The 17636-nt window shown below is 31.3% G+C and overlaps 1 protein-coding gene across 1 annotated transcript; it reads right to left on the bottom strand.

Moving 5' to 3' along the window:
- Nucleotides 1–1792: 1792 nt before the first annotated feature.
- LOC118194794 (uncharacterized) lies at nucleotides 1793–11835 on the bottom strand. Its single transcript, XM_035365997.2, has one exon. It carries the CDS (start codon nucleotides 11480–11482, stop codon nucleotides 8690–8692), a length of 2793 nt encoding a protein of 930 aa, XP_035221888.1. The 5' UTR covers nucleotides 11483–11835; the 3' UTR covers nucleotides 1793–8689.
- Nucleotides 11836–17636: the final 5801 nt, after the last annotated feature.

The following is a 17636-nucleotide window of genomic DNA, read 5'->3' on the forward strand; positions in this document are numbered from 1 at the left end:
AAGGAAATTGCTGCAGGAATCCAAGTGGTACTCCACCCTTCATATTTGCCAAATCTTGCTTTAAGTAATTTTTATCTGTTTAGAAATCTGAAAAATGTTCTTTGCTGGATGTGTTTTTCATGTGATGATGATGTTATGGATATTACTGACAAAAGGTTTTAGAGCAAGGATGAATAATCTTTTTCTATAATCTCTATATTTCTTTTTTTAATAAGTACATTGCCAAAATGCTGGATTGCCACAGGAGAGGATTATATATATCTTTGCTTCTCTTAGCATTGTTTCTTATACCCTATTACATAAACATTTTGATCATCCTGTGTATTCTGAGAATGACAAAAGCCCAAAGTGTCGCACAGATGTGTAATGTGTGAATATATGTACAGCATACAAGGTATCACGCACACACACACCAAAAAAAAAAAAAAAGAGACTGGTCCAATAAATCATTATACTTACAGAATTAGTTCTCAGTGACATTATCACCTTCACAGTAGTTCCCTTCAGCATTCAGATACTTCTGCATTCGGTGCTGCTATTGCTGATAACAGTTCTGAAACAAGGTTTTTGGAAGGCCCTTCAGGAGATTCTCTGTTTCTGCCTGAACCTCTTCAGCTGAGGTAAAATGGGTTCCCTTTATGTAAGATTTAACAAGAAATTTAAAAAAAAAAAAAAAAAGTCGCATGGAGCCAAATCAGTTGATTAAGGAGGATGCCCCATTCACAGTAATGTTTTTTCTGGGCAGAAACTGTTTGACAGTTAGGGCCATGTGAGCAGGTGCATTGTCCTGGTGCAACAGTTATCCATCACTCCACAACTGTGGCCTTTTTTTTTTTTTTTTTTTTTTCTTAATTTTTTCATGAAGTCTTTTTAGTACTTCAATGTAGTAGTACTGATTAGCAGTCTGACCACTTGGAACCCATTCAATCATGATGAACTCCACACTGTCCCTTCTTGAAAACCACTTATGTCATTCAAACACATGAGCATGAGACAAAAGTTTCATCTCCATTAGCCTCGGTTAACATTTGAAATGTTTCCTCCGTGGCTGATTTCTTTAAGTTTTACAAGAAATTTTATGTTGACTCGCTGTTCGGTTTTTAAATTACACATTTTCCCGGCAGAATGCAGTTGTACGTGTTCGCTCAAGGACACAGTACTCCCCATTGGCGTGGTCAGTTAAGTCAAAACTGGCCGCATGGATAGAGGTGTGTGGCATGATGTCACCATAACAGCTGTTGTCAACTCCACTTTTCAAGCTACACACTTAGTCGCTCTTCTTTTTTTTTTTTTGGTCACACCTCATATGTAATGTGTAAATATATGTACAGCTAGCTTTATGAAGTTTCTTAATTTGGCAAAGTTTGATGATCACTGATTATCTAACAGCTGTAATTTATGTTGAAAATTATTTTAAAAAATATCCCACAGAGTAATTCATGATTTTTCATTTGCAAAAATATTTTAAAAATTTGCCCTTTAGAGGATTTATAAGAGCAGCTACTTTGTAAATGTTAAGAAAGGGGGGGATTGACTTAAAAAAAAATTAACTCTTGTTCCAAAGCTTTCCAAAAAATTTTAGAAAATACAAACATAAGATAATGAATAATGTTATTTACTTCTTAAAGTTGATTACTTATAAATAGAAGAAAATGATTTTATTTGATAACATATGTCAAGTTCGAGACTGGAAGAATTTCAAAAACTATTTAAGCATTATATTTTGATGTCTTCTTGAAATTGCAATCCAGTGTCTATCTTCAGTTTGCTGTTTAAATAATGACACAAAAGAGCAAAGCAAAAACATTTTTAATAACGTATCAACAACCCAAATAACCGAAATGTCAAATTTAAATATAAAAACTACACCTTGTTTAAGTGCTTATGATTCTAATGTTATCGCAACTACAAATCTGCTGTGAAACTGTAAAAAAAGGGGTAATTAAAAAGCTGTTGAAGTCATTGTTGAACATTGTACAAAACCACAAAGACATTGATATTTACAAGCACATTTTGCTGTTCATGCATGAGAAGCAAATACACAAAAACAAGAGACACGTTATGCAAAGCTTTTATAAAAGCATGATGATATAAACACAGTAAAAATAAGATCTAAATGATGTATGGAGAGCAATCACCTACTTAAAAATTAATTAAAATAACATGCCAAAAAATTATGATGACATAAAATGTCAAAATGGGAGGTTATTTTCTTCCCCAAATCTCCACCTCCATTAGTAATCAATCCTTGACACATCTCTTTTAAATATACACATTCAAAAAATTAATGTAAGTAGCAGAGTATGGCATTAGAAAGAGAAACAATGTCATATTATAGTACTAATTTTATCTTGATGTTATAAAAATTCATGAAATTAATGATCTTAAAGTTTGAAAGTCAAAGAAAATAAAACGAATTCAGGCACTTTTAAAAGAAACTGATTATTTAATGATTAAAAGTATAAAAATATAATTAATGTAAATATATTATTTTAAATATATTTAATACAAAAATGAAAATAATTAAACTTGCAGTTTTTATTAAAATTTAGTTAAATAACACTTAAATAAACTGTATCCAATTTTAAATTTCATAATTTTTTTAATATACGTTATGTAAAGACCAAATATTTCCGTAATATAGTATATTCATAAAATTGAGAATAACTACACAGTGAAAAGTATATCATAAGATATAATATAAAATTAGTCGGAATACTGCTTTATTTTAAGTAAACAGATAAAAGTAAAAATGTGACAATTTGTTGTCTACTTATTCAACAATGCATATCGTGTCTCAAACAAACTATCACTATAAAATGATTAATAGTGATTTAAATCTTAGACTATATATATATATTTACTAAATTTTACAAGGGTATGCCAATTCAGTAAAACTTTTGGAAAATAACCGTCATTCTTTATAAACAATAATAACAGTAACACTAAAGGAAAAACATGATGTAACAAATTTTTCATAGTACTAAAATTACAGCCTCTAAATTTAAAGAGGATTATAAAAACTCATTAACTTTACTACGCAAATGAGATACAAATTATGCATAAAAATTGAAATAACTGTCTTATAATTACAAACCTAATTTTGTATACAACAAGTATAGATACATTAAAAGTTCACCAATTACTGTTCACCAATTAACATAATTAAAATATTTAAGCAGACCTTATATAATTCTAAGAAACAGATTTGTTTAATTATGGATACCTTCATTTTTGACATGAAAATAAAATATATGTTTACCACTTGAAAAATTGGAAAAACATCATACAGCTATAACAAGAGTAATAAAAACAAAATATATTTTTAAAAAAAATTTTTATGTAGAGTAGTTTATGTCAATAGTAAATTAAACGCTAATATAAATACAAATGTTCAAAACTGTTTACTGATCTGATTTAATTCAGACTTTCACTTAAAATGCAGTAAGACAAGCATTATAGTTATACTTTGAACATATTCTGCTATGACAGATACATAGTATATATACAATACACCGGCAGCAAGTAAACAAACTACTAACACATCTATTTCCATATAACATTAACTACCCTGTAGAAACTGACAGTCTAATAATGGCACACTACAACTTTGCATAGCAAATGTTCTGCAATCACTTAGTTTCTAATGTTACATAGTTGCTGGATAGCAAAATGCATAATAGGTAAAAGGTTTGAACAGTACATAATACTCAACAAAGAAAGGAATCAAATTTTTAGCACCTCTGAAATTAAATTTATGTACTTATAAATATTTAAGCAAAAAGACCAATAAAGCATGACATAAATTATAATAATTATAAGGAAATGCATAATATGAAAATACAAAAATTAATAAATATAATAAAAAATAATTTGTTCAGTTTTTCATTTTCAACCATCTGCATAGATATCATGCAAATAAGTAGATTTCTTAAAATACCCTAATAATTATTTTGCTAAATGTTACATGGGTGCCCACAGATACATAAAAGGAATTAATAACTCCAAAATAAATGCAGTTTCACTGAAAAATTTTATAGCTTGGCATACAAATATCCAAATTATTGTTAGGTTTGAAAACAAAAATATTTTCAGTAACCATGTACGAATATGTATGCACAGTATAAAATAAACATTTAATTCATATGGTAACTAAAGTTACTAAAATTATATGAACCATGTGTGTTAGACTGGGTAAGCAACAATTTCAATTAGATTATGCAGTAATAATAGATTACAGCACTATATTTTATTATTATTATATATATATTAAAATTACACTGTAATAATAGATTTTAAAAGTCAATCAATAAAAATCCAGATTATAATAAAATTATATGAAATGCTTTAAAATGAAGTAGAGGAAGTACAGAATTCCAGTGCTGGGATAGAAGTTTCTAAAATATTTATCACATAGTTAATTAAAATATCAAATCTTTCCTAAAAATGAAGCAGACCTTATATAATTCTAAGAAACAGATTTGTTTAATTTTAAAAAAGGGGGTCAATTTTCAAAATTAAATGTCTTACAAGGAGTTCATAGCAGATACATGATCACAAATATTGATTTCCTAAGAGAAGTAATCAAATAAAACTACTTAAAATTAAGAAAACATTAAGTATTTTCTTCAAATGATTTTGACATAAACTTAAAAACTGTTTACCACGAACACTTCTACCAATGGCAAATTTTTATGTTAAAAAACATGAAAGGAACGAATGAAGGTGGTTAGGAACAAAATCTCACTGCAACCCTTTTCCCTCCCAAGTCTGAAATTGCGAAAATCATTTAAAATAACCTTTGGCAATGAACAAAGTTTTACACACCACAAAATGAATCTTTATATTAGCAGATCTTAGGTAGTAGGAAAATATCAATGTTTTTTACATTATGTTTAAATATTTAAAGGTTAAACATTTTGCATTCACAATTTTAGCCCTTGTTAAACACTGAACTATAAACAAAAATGTTCAACTGTTATTATTTTATTTGCATAACTAGTCACAATAAATTACCTACCCACCTTGTGCTGTTATTAAACTCTATACATGCACAACAGCAGCTTGTACACATAATCAGATATTATGTGAATATAAAATATATTTCATTACAGACTAGAAGATGCATATAAATTATATATTCATGAATTATTGACATGCATGTTTTAATTATACCAAGCAGTTATATACAAATATCATATTATTATACTAGATATGTATCTGTTTAATTTTAAAGGTACTAAATGCATAATTAAGATCATTACAGCTTTCATGAACCTATAACTTAAGGTCTAAAATATACAAAAAAAACTAACTGAAAAAAGCATTACTGATGAAAATGAACTATATAAAAGTAATATATTAAGATGAAACCTCAAAGTTATTTGCTCTTAGCTAAATATTTTAAAATGAAGAAAAGAATAATTAAACATTATTGCACAAATAATATTTGTGAATATATATTCAGTCCCATCTGGCATACTAAATAACCATAATAAGAAAGCTCAGATTCAGAAATGTATGTATGTAGACACATGTGTACGTATGTAGTGTATGTATATATGCATGTGTGTACACACACATGCATAAATGTATATAACTACATCTACACGCACATGTATACACATAAACATTACTAAATCCAGTCCTGATAACAGAAGAGTAACAGAAATAAAATTTTTTTCAAAACATTAGAAACAAATTTTAATAATTTTTAACTCTAAAATTATTATGCATTATATGTATTTCAATTATTTTAACAATGTCTAGAACAAATTTCCTTTACTGATATAAAATTCTTAACAAATTTTATAACTTACAACTTAAAATAGATTTATCTTCATGTTTTACTTCAATGAATAACTCTTATACTATCATTCTCCTTTCATTTTATTACACTATGGAAAAATAAAATGGAAGCTATGAAGTTCAAAATAATATTTATACTAGCTGGTATAGAATTAATATATGTACTATTATACAATATAATATGAACTATTTCATAAGCTGCATTATTTTAAACTATTTATAAATTATAAACAATTGAATAAGATAGCAAGTATGTATATATATATAATTTATAATAAGAAAACTTTCCATATACCATCTCCAAGGAACACAAATTCAATTTAAAACCATGAATGAAAAAAATTCTTTAGTCAGAATTATTTAAATTAGTATTTTATATAGTAATTTCAACTTCTTGTTTAATAATCTGCAGATAATTTACAATCAAGGACAATAACTAGTTTTTTAATATTTAAAATTTACTTTTGTTTTGGGTATTTTTTGCATTATTAATAATTAAATTATTAATAGAGAATTTACCCTAAGAAAAGAGGAAAAATACACTATTTATTAAATATATCTACTTTGAAAACTAACATATGCCGGGAAATGGTTTAAGAGATACTATAAAACAAATATAAAATAGATTAATGTACCTAGAATAACAAATGAAATGTAATAATTTACTTCTTTAAAGAATTTACAATTTTTTAACAAACCCAAAGTAAATACAAATACTGTCAATAAAATAGAAAAAGTTAAAAAATGAAGACTATAGATATCATAAGGGCCTCAACAAATGAATTAGGAAACTGGATAAATTTATTAACAATTAAATTTAATTAATGTTAAATATATTACAGTATCTTATTGCAATAAGCATTTTAATTGAAAATCATAAAACCACATATGCTGCCACATATTGTTTACCACTGTGGCAAAGCACAGGAAAATTAAATGAAAGAAACATTTATTCGAGAATAATACTAAGTAGAAAAACAATGCTTCATACAACCAATGTTAAAACAATACTAAACATAAGTTTAAAAAAAAAACAATGCTTAATATGACCATCAAAAATAAAGAAAGTTGTTTGCCAAATGAGTATTGCAGAATAGGTAACATCACTTTGTCAGGTTCCTCGGCATCGCCCTACACTGTGTGTAATACGTGAAAGCAGTGGTGTAGCTAGGGTGGGACAAGGGGGGTTTAGCATACAGAAGGCACGAAATTGATGATACACATTTCAGAATGAAATGCTTTCCATTCTTGGAACACAGAAAGGAGCGCAAAATCTTTAGGTGTCCCCGAGCGCTGAAAACCTTAGCTACGCTTTTGCGTAGCATTGCATTGTAAATGAGTATTTCTTAAATAACGATAAAATCCTAAAAGTCACGTGTTTGAATTCTATTCTACAGAAATTAAATCTTAATGTTGCTTTGTAACTGGCACACAGATGATACATGATTGTATAATATAGATTTCTATTAGATTAGCCAACTTCTCAAAATAATAAGTGACCTTCAGTATGAAGTCGTGGACTAAGTAAATTATCACCAACAATTTTGTTATATGGAATTAAATCTTCATACGGGTTAAAAATTTATATAAAATTTTAAATCTTTACTAATGGAAAAATATGATTATGAAATATGTAGTGAAAAAAATGACATTTTATCAATAATTTCATAAATGAAAATTAAATCATTCTTAGATAGCCCCATTTGACACCATAATGATTTAGTAATATAGTTCTTTTTATATGTAAAGAAATTTCAAGGTGTATAAAAACTTTCTAGTAACATAAATATTAAACATCTGTTAACAACAAATTTCTTCAGAATGCTGAGGATGTTACTCAAATTTCTCATTAACCAATATTTACATATATATAATTTAAATTATTTAAATATTTCTCTGCTAAAATGTAAACTGAAAAAAAAAAAAAAAATCACTTACTAGTTACCTAAATTAAATAGCAACTTTTTCCATTCTTAATATGTGTTTCATCTCATCTGCAATATGGGCACCCAGTGATAAAAATTATTGCATGAATAAAATGTTTAACGATACTAAATCTATTTTGTTGTCCAGAAACTACAATAGATAAGTACTTAGGAAAACATCCTGCTACATTCAAAATGTCAATTTCACACGTTTCCAAGTTTTACATCAATTATGCTTTAAACTGAAATTTTCATTTACTATACATTACCAATACACAAATAAAGTCACTTAGGTACTTTAGCTGATACAGAGCAGAAACATACTTTCCCTTGAACAAGGTCAAAGCATTATTTCCAATTTGAGCCATCCTTTTACTGCTTTGAAACTATATTACAGTGAGTAGGTGGGATATAAAGAGAAATCAGTTGTTTCAGAAGCAGATCAAGTGCATAGGAAATTCTTTGATTTTATGTTTTGCTCCTGACACAACTGATTAATTAAAATAACTAGGCAGATGATCAAGGCTATGAAATGCAATTATTATCTATGAACAGTTACAAAACTATGTAACCATTCACCTCAAGATAGAGGCATTAAGTAAAATAACATATGATGTTTATGAATTCTTATTGCATAACATTTTTCTAGTGTGATAAGCTCTGTATAAAAAACTGTAGTTGAATGACAAAAAACCAGGAAATTTCCTAAATGGCTTTTTTACTAAAAGTTCTATTAGTCCTTGTGGCTCTTGGTGCTATGTGTAGTGGCAATGATATCTGTCTTTTGCATACATTTTGTGATTAATTCTGCTATCAACTGCTAGGGAATTATGAAACGTTGTACAGATTAAAACTTTTAACTTGTCACAGATGGAAGCAGATTTCCTAAATTAAAAACCAAGCATTAACGACAAAGCAGTCTAGCATTAACCCCACTATTCACATATCAGAGGAGATTAATTTTGAGTCAGTTGTACAGGAAGTTCATTTTCTGGGGTCCTCAGTAATTCGTTTTCTGTCTCTGACATGTTTTCATTGACCGATGGATCAACAGATGCATTTCTTGATGGCCTATCCAAATGATCGCTGCCATTACTGCAAACAGGTTCATTATCAGTCATTCCAAGATGTGCACTACTTGGTCGTACTAAGTGCTCATTATGTGGGCTATTCAGAAGTTCATTTCTGTTGTGATGATCAGGACCTGGTCTTGGGAAATGGTCTTTAGATACAGTTCCCAAATGCTCATTTGAAGCAGGGTCTATATGATCATTATTAACACGATCAAAATGTTCATTCCTAGCATTTCCAAAATGATCATGATTTGGACTAACCATGAGTTCACTTGCAGACTTATTTATATGTTCATGGCTAGATCTGCCCATATGATCTCCTCCTCTATTTGACATATGTTCATTATTTGATCTTCCCATATGATCACTACCAGGCTGAACCATGTGATCATTATTAGGTCGGGCCATTAATTCATTCGTAGATCTACTCATATCATTTACAATATGATCATTATTTAAGCTGCCTAAATGTTCATTACCAGGTTGTGTCATATGTTCATTGCTTGGTCGTCCTAAATGTTCTCCAGGTCTTCCCAAGTGCTCTTCTATATGAGATGCTCTTGCCATATGCTCCCCAGCAGGCCTACCCATATGATCATTAGTTGGCCTGCCTAAATGCTCATTATTAGGCCTACCTAAATGCTCACTGTTTGGCCTACCTAAATGCTCAGCGTTTGATCTAGCTAAGTGATCATTCGTTCTAACCAAATGGTCACTGCTAGTTCTATTCATATGCTCAGTACTTGGTCTCCCCAAATGTTCATTTCCAGGTCTTACCATGTGCTCATTTCCAGGCCTGCCCATGTGATCATTACCTGGTCTTCCCATATGATCATTATTTGGCCGACCCAAATGATCATTATTTGGCCTTCCCATGTGATCACTGTTTGGTCTGTTCAAATGATCATTATTTTGCCTATTTAAATGGTCAGCATTTGGTCTACCCATGTGATCATTCGTAGGCCTTAACATTTGTTCATTTACATGCCTTCTCATATGTTCATTTTGCCTTAGAATCTGCTCATTATTGAGACGTGTCATGGGGTCACTACTAGGCCCACCAAGGTAATTATTACTTAATCGCCCTAACTGACCACTTAAAGATCTTTCTATGTGTTCATTAACATGTCGATTTAGAGTTTCATTTCCTAATCTACCTACTAAATGGCCATTAAGTGACCTACTCAGAAAATCATGACCTGGTCTACCCATATGCTCATGTAAAGATCTATATAGCGCTTCATTTCCAGATCTACCAAAATCATTTAATGCTCTCCCCAATAATTCATTCCCTTGCTTGCTAAATGGATCATTAGGTTTGAATGATGAATTCCCAGCTTTTATCAGATGATCATTTATAGTCCGTAAAGAAACTGGATTTTCTGTCTTACACATAGGATCATTCAGTGGCCTCACCGAATGATCATTTATTTGCTTGTTTCCATGTTCACTATTTTCTTGTTTATACAAATTTTCATTCATTTGTCTCATAGAAAGATCATTTGCCTGTTTAGCTAAATGCTCATTAAGTTGTTTTAATGACAGATCATTTGGAGGTCTGCCGCGTCTATTCACTGACAATGTTGGAGTTGTGCCAACAACGGATTTATTTGCCCCTGTAATTCCTCGATTAACATGGTTGGCCATATGACATTCTAGACTTGATCTTGTAACAAAAGATTTACAGCATATACCACACTGATACGGTTTATCAACATCTGGTGGACGGCAGTGCAATTTCATATGGGTCTTCATATTACCCTTTTGAGTGAAACACTTTCCACATATTTGGCAAGCATGATGTTTTTCCCCACTGTGAGACCTCATATGAGTTTTCATATTGCCTTTCTGAGTGAAACATTTACCACAAACAGCACACTTATAGGGTTTATTACCTGTATGGCTATTCATGTGATATTCCATACTTAATTTTTGAGCAAAAGTCTTCCCACAAATCTCACAGGAAAATGGTTTAATACCCTTATGGGATAAAATATGAGTATTTAAATTACCTTTCAGGGTGAAACGTTTCCCACAAACTTCACACTCAAAGGGTTTTTCTCCATAATGAGTTCGAAGATGAGTCTTCATATTTCCTCTCTGAGCAAAACCACGACCACAAATTTCACATGAGTACGGTTTAGTTCCTGAGTGAGAGATGAGATGTGTTTTAAGATTACCCTTTTGTGTAAAGCTTTTGCCACACAAATCACAACTGAAAGGTTTTAAACCTTGATGTATACTTCTGTGATAATCCATTGTTGATTTCTGGGTAAAACCTTTCCCACAGACTTCACAGTTAAATGGCTTTATTTTTGAATGGCAGAACATGTGATTTTTTAAATTTCCTTTTTGCGAAAATTTTTTCCCGCAAACTTCGCAGGGAAATATTTTCGCTTTTTTATTATCTTCCCTTTCAGACTGACCAGCATTCGAGCTCGGATTGACACGATTAATATTACCATTAGATGGTGCTGTTGTTAAGTAAGAATTTTGGTTTGGAACTTCACCTTCTGTGCGTGCTGTACTGCTTGGAATTGAAAGCATAGGAGGTTTTTCCATCATCGGATGATCACTGAAAATGCTATAAGCGTAAGCACATGAGCTCATCGCAATAGCGGCAGCCAGGCTAGGTACTTGGGTCGGTAGATCCGAAGGTAAAAAGTTATGTTCCATCGTGAATTTCTTTTTAGAAACTGTATTTTAGGAATAATAAACCAATAAGCATAGTTTATCAACACACGGGAAAACATTAAAGCACAAAAACCTTTTTTCGCGAAATCCGCGACACACAATAAACAATGGGCGAGTGGATCCTACTTCTCAGAAAAGTTGATCGACGCTAATTAGCCTTTTTACACATTTTAAAGTTAAAAAATTAGATCATTGATGCAAAAAACATGCTGAAAACACTATTTACAAATGATTCTGTCACATAATGAACAAAAATAACAGCCACTACACATAAACAAAACCAATGGCACCCTATAACTCCATATCGATAAAAGCCATCAGATGAGTAAAAAAAACGCTTTGAAAAAACTAGCTGGTTTGCTTGTTCACAAAAGCTAATGCCAGTTCTGTCAGTTTCAAAGTATTATTTGTAACGTTAACGGAAAAATATGTTTTAATTTGTTGAAACCCTGTATTTAGAGCATAATATATTTAAAAACAAAAGTTTCATTTTTCTCTTTATAACAAAAAGAATCTTAATTATACTCTAAAGTTGTATATTAATGGCGCATGATACAGTTTTTCCTTTACTGTGATTGGTTGATTTTCTTTTCAAGCTATCAATAATAAAAAGCAAAAGTAATCTAACGTACAAGGTATAAAAATGAAAAACAGTATATATAAAATGAGCTACTTACGAATTTTAAAAGGTAAAATGCACATATACTTAACCACGAAGACATGTAAAATTACGCCCGTCTGAGTCCTGTTGTATTGATTTAACTGCAATACTATTGCCGCAAAATTTCGAGACCACTTTTGATTTTCATTCGTAGATGATGAAAATTTATGAACATAGATGATAATAATGTTAAACACTAATTTAATTTGACTCACTTATTGATATGAAATCAAGCGTCAGATTTTTTAAGGAATATTATTTTACAGACTGATTAAAATCACAGCGAATAATTTTTTTTTTTTTTTTTTCGTATTTATAGAAGATAATTTTATGAGCTCACAAATTACCACATATAATGCACATCGGATTTTAAATTTGTGTGATTTAAATCCAAAATTATTTTTTTTTCCTTTGAAACATAATATTGCGAAAATTCTGGAAAGTGGTAAACTTTATATAAAATATTTGAGGAAATAAGAACTTCTGACGAGATATTTATAGAAAATAAAAACTCACGAACGCTAAATTCTAACCCAGCATGATGTTACCAAAACTAATAAATAAAAGCAGATATTTAGGTAATTACATAAATGAGTATAAATTACATTAAATATGAGTATTTTAATTACCGTTCAGGATGAAACGTCTCCCACAACCTTCACACTCAGATGAATTTTCTCAATAATGAGTTCGAAGATGAGTCTTCATATTTCCTCTCAGAACAAAACCACGACCACAAATTTCACATGAGTATGGTTTAATTCCTGAGTGAGAGATGAGATGTGTTTTAAGATTGCGTAAAACTTTTCCGTAAACCTTTTGCTGCACGATTCACAACTGAAATCACAACTTGGTGAATACTTCTATAATAATCCATTGTTGATTTCTGAGTAAAACATTTAAAACAACTCTTAGAATTTGAAACAACTCTTAGAATACATTTAGCTTCAAAGATGTGTTTTGAGCAATCAAGACTTTAATGCATTCCTCTTTGAAAATTTTCGTCCGGGAAAAGATGATAAAAATTAGACTGAGGAATTCTGTGTAGAAAATTTAGACATGAAATAAGTTAAAAGCGATTACAGCAACTATTAAATGAATAATTAATCGTATAATACTGGTTATTAACAATTTTGTATGACTGTTTATTTTTTTTATGGAAATAATTGGCATTTTCAAGACACAAAAAGTACTTCAAAGAAATTAGAAATATTAGTACAAACACATTACTAAATTAAATTGAAATAAATAATCGGATGTAATTTAAAAGACGGAAATAATTTAATTTTAGAGATTTAGATTTAAAAATTTGCACACACAAATAATTTATCAGATTTTTTTTTCATAAATAACTTGGATTTTGAAATATGGCATTTGAACCTATAAACATGTGTGGATACTGAAAAAGTGATGAATATATAAGAATATTATAATTTTCAGTAAGTTTTCTTATTGAATAATAAATTCTGTTAGTCCTATGCTATAAGACTAGGGTCTAAGTTTTCATAAAAATTCCTCTGTTAAATAAAAGAATTTAAGTAATTTCTGTAGCCTTTTGACAATACATTAAAGATTTTTAACTAGTTACACGTCCTCGCTTGCAATTAGAACCATTACCAAATCCCTATTTTATCTAATCATTTCCTGAACATTATCATGTATATAGATTGACCTCGTCTCTGTATCTGATAATTATTACTTGCAATCTATTCTTTTGCTAGTGAACTGTTAACAACCCTTTCTATTGCCGCAGTGGCTAATCGCACCACCTACGTTCGCGCATGCGCACAATCAGCCCAGGTACCAGCATTTTACGCCGATTTCCGTAAGGCAGGCGGTAGCGAGAGCGAAGGTGGTTAACCGTAACTCAGCAATAGAAAGGGTTGTTAATAGTTCACCAGCAAGAGAATAATTTGCAAGTAATAATTATCAGTTACAAAGACGAAAATTTTCAAAAAGGAATGAATTAAAGTCTTGATTGCTCAAAACACATGTTTGAAGCTAAATGCATTCTAAGAAGTACAAAAAGATGCAAAGAAGATTTTGTCCATCCCCCCTCAAATCAGTCATTTAAATTATTCCAACTGTTCAGGAAAACGATAAACATTGCGAACATAAAAATCTACTCTTTGTTTATATATATTTTAAGAAAAGGAAATGTGTTTCTTCTTTTTATAAGAAAAGGAAACCCATTTTCCTTTCTAAACTTTTAAAAGTCGCCAACGCTTAAAAAATGATAAACTACGCCAAGGTAGTAACACGTCTTTAAAAAAAAAAAAAAGATTCACTACAACACTTAGGCAGTTCGCGTACGTAGAATCCGTTCTTTTCGATTGGGATCAAATGACGGATCTGACAACTCAATGCGCATGCATGGTTAATGTTGGTGCGAATAGCTTAAGCGGATAATCGCACCGCTGGTGGGAATATCATCGGCCCTATTTCAAAAGATGAGAGAAACACCAAAGCCATTCCTTTTCCAGCAAAATAATGAAAAACAAAAACAAAAAATGATTGTCAATGAGAAAAGAGAGAATGCTAGAAAAATATGAGAGTATGGAAATAAATTTTAATGCAGATGTGTAACTTCGGAAACAAAGAGAGAAGAATCTAACTCTTTCTAACCTTGTAAGGATCTTAAGTTTTACTAACGTTTATTTTATTTTAAATCTTTACTATCACTTCTTATTTTCTACTTCCGGCCAGAATTAAAAGCGTTAACTTATTTATGCAAAATTTGTCTGGCGAACGCCAAGTACTTAAGTTGTGGCTTTTTGCCAAGCGACAGAGAGGAAGGAGTTAGTCGAAGCAGGCCGCTTGCCTTAGAAGTTTTACTCGGTTGCTGTTTGCCTTCCAGGCCAGAGGTTTAATCCTCGTGATAATTTTTAACGTATTGTAGTGTTAACAGTTCTCTGTACTACATACGGCTTCCTGTTAATATCCGGCCAATCGTACACGTAGGCCCTTGTTGATTATTCCAAATTTAAGTTAGAGTTTAGTTATATTTTATATTCTTACGTTCAGACCACAAGTAGTTGGTCTCTGTATTCCGAAGTACGGAAACTATTGTAAAGAGTGAAAAATAAAGGGTTTTGTATACCCTTCCTGTGTATCTTGTCTACTTCCCACAGTTATTGAACATAGCTTTAGTAAGCTCCCTGTTCCGAGTCAGGTCCTTGCATGTTCCCAAAGAAAGTAAGACGGAACATTGAACCTGATAACCTCGAAGACCTGCCGATATAATTCTAGCTGTCAAGCTGAATACGAACGCGCGGAAATATTTTCCCCGAATACGATCCGATTACAGCATGAGAAGAAACAAGGTTTGCACAAGTGAAAATTTTTGCCCCCCCACAACGCATTTAATTTAATAGTCCACGTCCGCAGGAGCTCTGCAGTTAGAAGTCACTAGCGATGGATGTGCATGAGCAAGGTAACCGTGCACTTTCATTACTTTCGGGAGCAAAACATTTAAACCTCTCTCATAAATTCATTGCGCTTACCTGGAGAATAAGTCTTTAACATATGGATAGAGCTTTTAATTCCTTAAAAGTGTTAACCTCCGTCAAAGTGTTTGCTTCCCAGAAAAAGACATGCATCATTCGGACATCATAATCAATTTTTAAGGCATATTTATTTTTAGAATAAAATTTATCTTCTGAAACCGTGTTTCACTTACATAAAGAAGGGCCGGAACCCTTTTATTTAGTGCTTCGGTAGAATTACGATTTACCTCAGAAAGTGAGGAATACTGTAGCCGGGGTCCGGTACGCTCTGGCGCCATTTAAGCTTTGTTTACTAACAAAAGATTTAATGGATAGCTAATTGGTACTTCTACTACATGTCAGTTTTTGTGGTTAATTATGGTTATTGTTTTAAGTTGATATGTTGCCCTTTATGAAACTTCAGCAGTTTATGCGAATTTTGATGACTAATTGCTGGCGTCATTTTAAAACGAAATCCCTTCATTTACCTAACGATATGTTTCTTTAACAAACAGGAGACGTTTTGACACAGCTGGATTAACCATTAAACAAAATAAGCAAGCAGGCAAGCAGACGTCAAAGAAAGAGCGTCAAAGAAAAAGGAAACCACAAAAAATTTCCACTGCCAGTTTTACCACGGATTGGCGTAACTAAACCAAGACCGAGAGCGAAGAAATAGCGGAAAACAGACGTAAGTATATGAGAGAGTACCGAAATCATTTGGCATCTAAAACTTTCAATCGGCCTCTGGGTTTTCTGCTTTATTCTGTAGTACTTCTATAAAGAGCATAATAAGGCGCAAATTCTATGACAGGAATTCAAGCTTCAACATTTATATCATTAAGACACAATAACACGCCGAATAAATACTTATTCAGAAGTCAAACAACAAAAATCAGCGTTAATTTACAAAATTTTCACAGGACTAGTTTCGATGGTTTTACCGAACCATCATCTTCAGCTGCAAAACCGCAAATGAACAAGATAGGAAATAATGTTTAGATAAGATAAGAAAGCCTGGACAAGAATAAGCAAGTGGCGCCATCTGTTGGCGAAACCAGAACTAAAACATAATTTCTCTAAAAGCCAAAGGCAAATTTGGATTGGAATTAGGATCGTTAACTAGAACAGAAAGATTTTTATGAATGTGAAATGCCTCTAGAAAATCCAGTTCTCCAATGGAAGATATTTTTTGAATAATTTTGGCAGCAGAAAAATTGAAAGTGTGATTTTCGGACCAACAATTTTGAGCAATAGAAGACTTCTGTGTTTCCTTTTTTCTAACATATGCCTCGAGGCATATGTTAGAAAAAAGGTTCGGTAAAACCATCGAAACTAGTCCTATGAAAAGTTTGTAAATTAACGCTGATTTTTGTTGTTTGACTTCTGAATTAGTATTTATATCATGTTCTTTCAGGATTAAACATCTTCAAGCCTTCAGATGAAAAAATGATTGTGACTTTTTTTTTTTTTGGTAATGAGAAAAGAATTCAGTTTAAATACGTGAGAGTTTTCTGTTTATGAGAACGATTCCCTCGTGAATAGCTTCGTAAGAGAAAATAGCACATTAGAAGTTTCAGAAAAGGAAAACAAGAAAACGCCCACCCAGCTAGCCCTTTCACCGGGATTTAAACTCCGGTAGAACTGCTAATGTTCAGTGGCCTTACCTTTTTAGTCACTACCACCTTATGAAGATAGACTGAATTGGAAGCAGTGTTATGATCTCTTACAGACTGGCTGTAAAGAATATATTTAAATATTAATTATTCACCAATAACAATAGGTTGCGAATGATAAATTGTAATATTTATTATTCACCAAAGTAGTAAAGTACTGTTTATACTGTTACGTGCGTACAGTCGGTCACAAAAGTATTCGAACACCGGTACCCTATCAGAAAATCACAAGATGGCGTTTTTTTTCTCTTTCTCTCTGTGTGTCGTGTTATTCCATCCTAGGTTTTCTTCTCCCCCCATCTTGGAAAAAACTG

Source organism: Stegodyphus dumicola, chromosome 8 (assembly GCF_044657685.1).
Source record: "Stegodyphus dumicola isolate Sdum_Otavi_A_Nest chromosome 8, ASM4465768v1".
Classification (NCBI taxonomy): domain Eukaryota; kingdom Metazoa; phylum Arthropoda; class Arachnida; order Araneae; family Eresidae; genus Stegodyphus; species Stegodyphus dumicola.